This window comes from Austrofundulus limnaeus, unplaced genomic scaffold (assembly GCF_001266775.1).
Source record: "Austrofundulus limnaeus strain Quisiro unplaced genomic scaffold, Austrofundulus_limnaeus-1.0 Scaffold39, whole genome shotgun sequence".
Classification (NCBI taxonomy): domain Eukaryota; kingdom Metazoa; phylum Chordata; class Actinopteri; order Cyprinodontiformes; family Rivulidae; genus Austrofundulus; species Austrofundulus limnaeus.
Window position 1 is genome coordinate 1,252,291 of NW_013952441.1, and position 10,520 is coordinate 1,262,810.

At 38.7% G+C, this 10,520-nt stretch overlaps 1 protein-coding gene across 1 annotated transcript in view; it reads right to left on the reverse strand.

Annotated features, from left to right (window-relative positions):
• adam12a (ADAM metallopeptidase domain 12a) overlaps positions 1–10,520 on the reverse strand; it is a 113,294-nt gene that overhangs the window by 35,400 nt on the left and 67,374 nt on the right. The window contains exon 6 of the mRNA XM_014007047.1: positions 6,232–6,418. Within this exon, the coding sequence (XP_013862501.1) occupies positions 6,232–6,418 (187 nt within the window). The remainder of the gene's footprint in view (positions 1–6,231; positions 6,419–10,520) is intronic.

Sequence of the window (10,520 nt, forward strand, 5' to 3'; positions counted from 1 at the left end):
CACTGTTCCTGGACGAAAGCTGTAATACTTTTGCCCCTCGTTTCTTTCAATCCAAAAATACAGCAGAATGTCAAATGCTGATTTATGTGACAGTTTTACAAAAGATTACCTTCATGTTSAACCAACAGTTTTGGACTCAGAGTGAAGCTCTTTTCCCGCTAAATGCTTTYGATGTAAGCGTTTGCCTGTTCTGCACTGGCAGGTGAAACATGGCCCCTATCCAAGAAACACATTCACGATCGCGCTGTGTTGGGCAGCAGCTCACTTTTGGCGCATGTCGAGTTTGTCTGTTTCACCTGCACAAACACGCACAAGTTCGTCCTTCCTACTCGCCGCTCTGCCGGCTGAAGSTTCTGCCTTCACACCACGGCGCATTTTCAACCCGATTTTCTTTATCCATATTGGCCTGGCAGCTCTCTGCTCTTATCTACCTCCTTCACAGATAAACCAGGATGGGCACGAGTGCTCTAAAGGCACCCTGTGGTGATAACCAAGCTTCTAGGATGCTGGAGAAGAGACACACACAAATGTGTTGACAGTAAGGAAAAAAGTACACCTGTTCTTTAAAGACAAAACTGATGACAGTTTATTTTGGGGTAAAAAAGTATGCATTTTTTTAAGCAAAAACAGTTTTTTTGTTGTTTTTTCARGACTGAATCTTTTTTTTTTACTCCAAGCACTTGTGAATTATAAGCTTACCCACCCACTGAATATTTTATAGCAAATGTAATTATCTGTTCCACACACACGCAAAGTGTTGTGATTTTCAGTCTGCAGTGGCACAGATTCTTCCTCGTCTTCACTGATAACATATTCCTGCAGTCAGTCAAACCGGGACAGTTCTTCCTCAGCAACTTTCAAAAATTAGAACGTCTTAATCTARTAATGCTGCCTTTGATCAATATTGAACTGGGCATTTGCCAAATGTGTTGTSTTCTTTTTTTATTTACCAACAAAGGAAGTGAACGATTTCTACAAATTATCTTAAAATACCATAAGTTGTTAACGGTGCCAACTGTTAGACATGTTTGGACAKATGACATTTCTGTTTGGTACAATATAAATGAAAACACGCTGATGAAGTGCAAGTCCTGCCCAGCATCATACCTCTTTACTGGACTCTTTTTTAAAAACCATCACTGTCTTTATGTTGTTATTACAATGAAATGTGGGTGATAGTATAACTGCCTACTTGTGTCTGTTTGTTCACAAAATCTATCATAAACCACTGGATTTATTTTTTAAAAAATCTTTTAAAGTACTTAAATCTTCCTCCACAGCTGCTTGAAGGACTTAATTTGATTCAAGTTGACTGGAAAACATATTTATGACAAGTTTCGGAATTTGGATTCAGAACAGGCAGAGACAAAACAAGTTTTAAGGTTTTATTTGGAAACCGGAAGTTGACGTCTCGTCGGACTCTCGGGGATGCACACCCTGCTTTTTGCTGGTTGAGACTCCTCGAAGGTAAGAACAGTGCAGTTTTTTGGAGAAATCTGTGTTACGAGAGTGGGGTCAGGCTGTGTTCGGTAGTTCAGAAGTGGGTCAAGAGTCACAGCCGGGAGATCAGAGAGCCAAAAACAAATCCAAATCACAAACCAAGTGGCGATSTCCAGAGAGGAGAAACGAGATTGGCAGCTGAGGGTCAGAGGTGGAAAAAAATCCAGGAAAGAGACAGGCAGGAGTCGGAGACCAAAAGGCAGGCAGGTGGTCAAAAACGTGAAAACAGGCATGGACTTGACAAGGACGCTGGACATTTACTAGGTGAAACCGTTCCATAATCTGGCACTGGTCTGGAGAGAGGATAAAGCTTAAATGGAACATGGAACAGGTGATGGGAATGAAGGTGAATACTGGAAAAGAGAGGCGTGGCAGGAGACAGACTGAGTGACAGGCAAAACATGACAATTTAACCCTATAAAACGCTTAGTTAGTTGTAGTGATAATTACCATATTTATTAAAAGTATAATGCAATCTTGAGTATAATGTGACCCTCATCTAAGGCCAGCCCTGCCCCCACTCACAACCCAATAAATCACATCACCTGTTTGCACACACATTAATAATATCAGGATTACCTATGCTACAGTTTTAAAATATCACCCTTTTGAATATAACATTATWTAAAGCCAGAATCACCTATTCAGTGTCAAGTTTTATCACTTTAAGCTTACATGGTCTGATTGGTCAGACCATGTAAGTCACTATTGGTTTGGACCAATCAGCATACATCTGTAATGATCTCAAAACGATAGGTCCCCCAAYGCTGTAGGCCCCTGGGCTTCAGCCCAGGTGAGCTCGTGCATTAAGGCAGCCCAGGATGTAAGGTTTCTCTCCAGTGTGGATCCGATGATGGTACTTYAGACCTGTTAAACTGGGAAATCTCTTGTCGCACTGGTCACAGGTGTGAGRCTTCTCTCCACAAATTACTTTCAAACAAACCGCGATGTGCTCTGTGCTCTTCCGCTATCTCGGTTAGTTTAAGCTTACTGTTACTTCTGGTGTTTGACAGGAAGTTGTTCCCAAAATCATTTCTACAGTAGCACCCGCAGGAATAATGCTRTGTTCACACCAAAKGCATTTTCAKTGTCAGGGGCGTCAGGYTTACATGCAAGGTTTGTGATGGACATGCGTCAAGGTGTGTCGGGAAGTGCTGCGGAGCATTTAGTGCGGAGCGTTTTGATCCTGGAGTTGAAAAATCTGAACTTTTGCAGCTTGATGCGAAGCATCAGCCAATCAGAGAGACTCTGCTATGTGACATAGTGCATTTTCTGACTGGATGGTCTCYTGAATGATGTCCACTAACCTGAGACAGTTGACCAATGTGGTCTCGGGACAAAAATAGTGCCGAAAACAAGGCTTGTCAGAGCGCAGCTACTGGAGTGGTGAAACTCACCAAACTCAGAACGCCTCTGAATTATCAGGTGAATTAATTATGAATTGATTAATTTTTGCTCTCGTTCTCAGTAAAAGAAGCAACGCCATTTTCCTAATTTTATCTGCCATTGCACAGAGACCGGCAGAGAAAAACAACCAAGAGACTCTTTGTGACGTGCGTCTAGAGCAATTTCGATGAGTGTCTGACCTCAAAGTGCACAAGCCAAGTCCAACTTGAAGCGTTGGACACATTTTTGACAGTAAACACACGTTTGATGTGAACACAGTACAAGGTGGATAAGCTGCCCAATCTTTTTCAGATAATTCAGTTGCTTGGATTCTGAGAAATCAGCTCTCAAAAAACAAAAAATAGTCAAAAATGACTATGTCCAAAAAGGCGCAGGCAGATTTTTACACCTCCACAAAAACTAAACCTTATAAAGTGTTTATAAAAAGTTTAAACTGTCTTTTAATGTCATTCAAACAGAGCATGTACATTTATATAATTTGGGGATTCCTAATTAACRTTCTGTGCTACTTTATTTACCACAAAGATGAGCCAAGTTTGAGTTAAAAATGGTGTGAAACATTTTAGTGCTTGAGGTCTGTGTGAGGAGTCAGTCTCAGCTACTACCACACTAAATCTTAGCTCAATATCTGTAAAACTGACTGACTTGTGACCATTTTGTGAGCCTAAAGTCATTTAACTGTAACACTTTCTTGAATGGGATTGACCTTAAAACTGAATGTATGATGAATTTTGGGGAGTTTTGTTAGAATACATTTAAGAATTCATGAGATATTTTGCTAACAGACAAACACACAAATACACACAAACACAAAGGCAAAAACCGTTATTGCATTCCATTTGAGTTTTGACAGCATCTGATAATTAAAGTAGTCCACAACCAAATATTCCTGTTCTGCTTCATCAAAAGCAATAATTGTTTTTTTTAAATCCCAAGTTTGTGTGGATATTATTTGGCCCTTTTTAAAATCCACTTTCAGAATTTTTTGCAGAGATCTTTCACCCTTTTAACCTCATTTTCTGCTGAATCAAAAAATATGTACTTCTCTAACAAAAGAGCACTACAAGCTCAGCAAAACGTAACAACAAAGTACACAAAAAACTCTTACACAGGAAATTTAAGCCAGATTTTTAACACAAGTATAAATCATCCATATGAGCCATTCTTGTCTCTTTTTGTTCCTGTTCCCACTCTGTTTCTGTCAGGCACGAACTTTGGCTCTGTGCCGTTGTCAAGATTTGTCCTCTTGTGCTTAAATTTCACAGCCCTTTTACAACTCAGGACAATAGATGCAACCAGAGCCAGCCCTTTAATCACCCACAGAAATCAGGTTGCACAATAAAAATCACAATTGCTGAATGACTAAAATAAAAATATAATGTGGAAAAAGCACAATTTCTTTTAAACAAACACATATTTAGCTCATTTCCCACACTGACATCAACGTACCCCAAAACAACAGCCAAAAAACCCCCAACAAACTCTGTTTCGATTCACTGGAAAGCCCCGACTATTTGAGCTGCATCATGATTATATGTTTATCTCCTCAGATGTCCGTGAGAATCTGCTTCATCTTTTACACCACACATCTTTGTTGCTGCTTGTTTCGATGTGTTTGTCTGCACACGCCTTTCTTTAAAKCCGAGATAACAACCAATTCAAGGAATTCTGTGTTTTCTCATTATTTATAAAACATTCTTCTCTTTGAGCTTTCAAACTTGTTGAGGATGTGGCTCAAATGATTTATCGCCGTGCTCAGAGGGTCGCAAGAGGTTGGGTGTAGGGAGTTCAACAAAGGGAGGGTTTCTTTAAAGGGATGGGTTGATTTCTCAGCTGGTTCGGATGTTATCAGTCCATTAAATGGACGTTATTAGCGGTTATCAGTCCCATAGAATGGCTTCAGACTGTCCCAACTGTGCCCCTAGTGGGTTACCAGTGCCATATACATTGGAATGCAACAATCTCCTACCGCTGGAATCGGGTCTACTTTATTGTAGCCCGTCATTTTCTCTAAGATTAACCTTATGGTTTTACACCTCATATTAACCAGATTGCATAAAAAACCTTAGTGCTTTATGCCTCATACTAACCAGCTGACAGTCTGAAGCCATTCTATGGGAGTGATAACGGCCAATAACGTCCATTTAATGGATAACATCCGAAGCGGGTGGATTTCTGGATGGACCGGACCTGCTGGAGACTTCAGTTATACTCTATGTTAAGAGCAAATGGAGCCACTTAGCAGCTGACATGCTTTGCACGGGCCTTTGAACAACCACCGCTCTCCATACATTCAGGAAAACTAATGGATGGTTCAGATGAAGGGAACGCGTGAATAATTCAACAAGTAGCATCTACAACACATAATATACCATTTATTTATATCTGCATGACAAATGGTCTTTTTCTATAAAAGTGTTAGAGGGTGATGGTATTTTAAATGCATAAAATATAAGAAATGTGTTGCTGAGTCTAAAAAACTAGGGGGTGGAATCTGTTTTTGAAAAATGTCCTTGGCATTCACTGAAAGGGATCAAAAAATCTTTATTTAGAGTTTAAAGTGGCTTTGAGCTATTATTCACTTTAGTGCATTCTTTAAAAATAATAAAAATATACTAGTAGGAAAGCTTTTTTAATTGGCCACTTAATGCTGGGTTCACAACAAGATGAGGGGATTTTTGGCCCAATCTTAATAATCATGATGGCTCGAAAGATAATCTTAGATATTCCTGCTGTGTGTGRTGTGTTAAGAGTGAGTCAGCTTGGAGGGACGTCGAGACCACTCTGACCTTAAATCAGGGATATTCAACATGTTGRATTGTCTTGGCCCAATATCCTAGTGTGTGTGGTGTTCCCCCGAGGACAAACAAGCTGTTGACTGTGACGCGTAGCCAATCAGAAAGCAAAGTGAGGGAAACACGGGGTGGAATCCAAAATACAGAAAATAAAACAACTGCCATGGAGCATCGGAAAGTCCAGTGTCTTTTTGTTGTATTTTTTCTCTGTTAAAAATATTCCACAATCACCATTCTTGTTTAGTCTGAACTCACGTTTGATCTCACGAGATTTACCGTCTGGCATCTGACTCTTCGTGAGAGAAATCTGTGTGGTGTGCTGTCTTTTGCCATGTGACTGGACACCACACACTGTAGGACTAAACCTGTTTTATCTATGATTTGTTATCATCATGTGGGGGTCTCTCAATATATACATTGAGTTTGTTGTGATTCCTCATCAGTCAGCTTCCTTATTTCCTCACATTTTCTACTCTCCATTGAGAGAAAAAAAATACGTAAAAAAAAACATCTAAAAAAAAATCCTTACTCTTGAGCTGAAGGCCTTGAACGGACCACTGTCTGCGAGCACAGCGGGGTGGGATATGTTGAAATCGTGACCACAGGTTCCGGAAACAAAACTGAGGTGTTCTGCTGAGTAGATCCAGTGAGTCCCATCGGAGCAATTTGTGCACGGTTCCAACATGTAGGATCGGCCTCCAAAAGATACAAAACCCCTGCAGGAAGAAAAGGATCAGACAAAAAAAAAAAAGATTTTAAACCTATTTAGAATGAGATGGAAATGAAAGCACTTTGATAATTAGGCAGGAAATGACAAGTCAGTAAAAATTATATATGAGAAATGTATCTGGGTAAAGACATTGAAAATGACATTCTGTCTTTTCTGCAGTGGAGCTGACTGATTATGGTTCACCATTATTTTCTGCAGAGGGTGTTGTGTCCATTATCTTAAGCAGCTTGTGATGCTATTTTCTACTATCAGTTCTAAGGGGCTTAAGAGAAGTTCCCAAATCAAAGGTAAGCCGTTTTTGTCCTTGACTGTGATGCTGTTGTCCCAAGATGCAAACAAAACTGCTTCCACCAACAAAACTTAGAGAGGATTTAAAATATCCTGCGGCAAACACTGAAGGACATCCTGAAAAAGAGTCGGAACAGAGCTGAATATGGCGACGGTGTATGTTGGAAATAATTTGGGTTCCCAACCATTGGCATGGTTGCAGCTGTGCACGAAACACCATAAAACTCTGAATTTGTGTCATTATTTATATGCTCTAAAAGCTTACTCAAACCACGTGAACTCATGCTAAGTAACCATCACAGGTTTGTGTGCAGCCAACCTAAACCAGGAACCGTTTGCGTCAGCGAAGAGGTCAAGCAATGAGCAGACCGCTCTGTCAAAAACGTTTTATTGATCTGTCACAACTCAGACAGGTTTCAGAGGAACCGAAACAAATAAATGTTACGACCGTCAGTTCCTTCTCAGTCTGCTAGATCACTCTACAGAGGGTTTAGATTTTTGGCTGATTTATGAAAACATTTTGGATGGTGCCCAATGATACTGCTGCAATCATTTCTCCTGTTTGACATCTGCAAATAAAGCCTTTCCAACACTGAAACTCCTCAATTGTCGAAAGCCTCACAATATGTTATTTTCAGCTGCAAAAAAAGACAGGAATCTCTGCTAGCTATTGTTACAAAATGTTTACTTACTGATGACTGCCCGTGGTGATAAAGCTTAAGATTTTGTCTGCATTTCTGCAAAACTATTACCAAAAACACTCTGATTTTCATTTATTTCATAAACAGCAGCTGGAAGGATCACTGACATCTAGACTAAAAATTTCCTGTGAGACATTTTGTCAATTAAAAAACAAAAGATAAAATGTTGCAAAACTCTATGGTAACTGTTTAGTCTCTATTTAAAGCACATATGCCCATAAAAACCTGATCTTCAAAACATATTGTCGAASCACATTGCGGCACAAATAATACAGCTTTTGATGCTCATCAACCTGGAAAATGAGCCTAGGAAGCCGTGTTCTAAAAATGATGTATAAATGGGATTAACAACGGAACACTGATAACCACCCCCAGGTAGGTGTGTCAAACATTAGGTCACAAATGAACCCAGAGTAACTCAAAATGGTCAAAATCACTTTTTCACATGGAATTATATTATTGTTCACAAGTTTACTGTCAAAACATCAATTAAAATTGAATAAGATTTCACCCATCTGTGGTGGTAGTTTCATGATTTGGGCCTGCATCTATACTGTAACAGCTAATGAATGAGAAATTTTGAGTTCTAAAGAGTTTTCAGAGTCAAACTAAAAGCTGGACATTTTGATAATCGTTGGGTAAAGTCTGAGCTTCATGGGCAGTGTTACAAAGGCTTTGTTCTTCGTGTGAGCTATGGTCTCATCACAGGTTAAATCGCGTTACAGACACAATAGTTTGTCATTAAAAAGCCACAAATGGAAGATTTGCTGTTATTGAAATACAAGGATGTTCAAAGGCTACATGTATGACAAACTGGACTTGCTACTGGCAGTCAGTGTCATCAACACTATTAATTATTTAATTTACAAAAAAATAGGCGCTGACAATATAAATAAACAACAATCCTTAAAGTCATTAGATACTTTCAACCAAAGCAGTGGCTGGTGAAAAATGTAACACTAAAACTAAAGAGCAAAACTGTAAAACTGTTGGTTTTTATTACTCTAAAATTAGCATGCATATAGATTTTAAATATGAACATATTTACCAGAACAGAAATGTTTATTAATTTAGATGTAATCACTTGGCGTTCAGTTCGAGTCTTTATTCTGACTGATTGACAATCAGGATCAGTTTTATTTCTTTCTTATTTTTTTATTCTTTTTTTCTTTCAATTCTTCACATAATATTTTTATTTTATTATTAGTAGTTGCATCATGGCTAGTATGTGTTAATTTTGTTTTGTGTGTACTATCTATAGTTTGTAAAGTAACCAGTGTGTGAACCTTTGTACTGATGCTGCTGTGACACCTGAATTTCTCCACTGCGGGACAATAAAGGCTATTTCTATTCTATTCTATTCTATTCTATTCTATTCTATTTTTAGAAATGTGATATTGTCCTTACTGCTGAAATCGGGATTGAAGCAAATCCATGCAGTATTAGATGGTGTGTTTCCTAACTTCTGTGTATTAGCTGGCCACACTTGTTAAATTAGCTCATGTTTGCTACTTTTAATCCTTGGTATATAACAAAACTTTGCTTTAATGGCTTTTTGCCTTTTTTCACAACCTTGAATCCAACAATATACAACTATCAAAATTCTCTTACTCATGCAGTGGAGTGGAAAGCTCAGACAATAACATATTCTATAGCCGTGGTTCCCAAACTTTTCAGCCTTTGACTTACAAAATACCAGCAGCAGAGACCTGTGCCCCCATCTGTTGTTGGTTGTGTCATGGACTAATTATTTATAACTGTTTCACCTTGACACTGTCCATCACTCGTATCTTTCTGATAGCTCATTTCGCTCTCGTAGTCCGTTTGTTTCCAGACGTCAGGAGTCCACAACGGACTGAACTCTCTTGGTCGATAAGAGACCCTTTGGGCTGGGAGCCCAGTCATGTGCTGGACAGTATATTTGGCAATCTGTGAYTGGTTGTAAACTGTCACATGGTGTTAACATGATGTTATATTACTGGCTGTAGTCTGCCGACGAGTTCAGTCGCAAGCATGCAGAACCTTCCTGATTCAGTTCTGTTTGTTTGTCGCTCATAATTAAACCATATTTGATTATCATACACGCAGACTTTTCTGGTATTATTCCAACGTGTTTCTGCATTCTTGGTAGATCGTGCCACCACAGTTGATAAATGCTGTTTTCACGTCAAATAAACAAGGGCATAGTAACAATATTCATTACGCAATTTTTGTCCATTGTAAGTACACTAGCATTACTCTTTTGTAACAAAGGCAAAAAATTGTTAATTTTCATTTTTAGTTTAATTAATTCAGAAAATCTTTATAGGACCTCACCTTTATGTTTCAGGACCCCACTTTGGGTCCTGGCCCTAACTTTGGGAACCACTGTTCTATTGTTTTGAGAAAGCTGCTTTCATTTTTTTCCACTATCAAAATGGCGCCGGCAGTCCCGATGAAGGAAGTGTGACGTCATGTGGGAACTACGGCTGCACGATATTAGAGAATCTTGTGATGGTGATGATGTGATGATCTGTAAATATTGAGATGATGATATCAGGTGCAATGATTTGTTTTTTTTTTCCTCACTTTCTAATCTTTACGTCCTACTCTGTGACTTTTAGCATTTTTGGCAAAGTCTGGTGTGAGCTTTTGCTGCCATGAAACTCTGTCCTACTTGCTAAATATTGCATTAGCTTGAAAAATACAAATTCAAAACTCTCCAAACACATTATTGCACTCCAAGCAGTCTTTTGCCATATGAATATTGACACATTTGCGATATATTGTGCAGCCCTAGTGGGAACTATAATAAACCTTTATTTTAACAGGCAAGTCGGTTGAGAAGCAGTTCTCGTTTACAATGTCGACCTGGTCAAGTAACAGTACAACACAAAATGTCAGAGGACAATGATCAAACCAAGACCCAACACAAATTGCATAAAGTAAAATAAAGCTAATCATCTACGTATAACAGCAAAGTCATAACATCTGAGTTTTAAAAGAATGACTGACATTGAACAACACAAGTACATCAAATCATTCTAAAAGAATACTGGCTGAAAATATTGACACCATTTCATTTAATTGACTGAAAAAGTTTAATTCAAAATATTATTT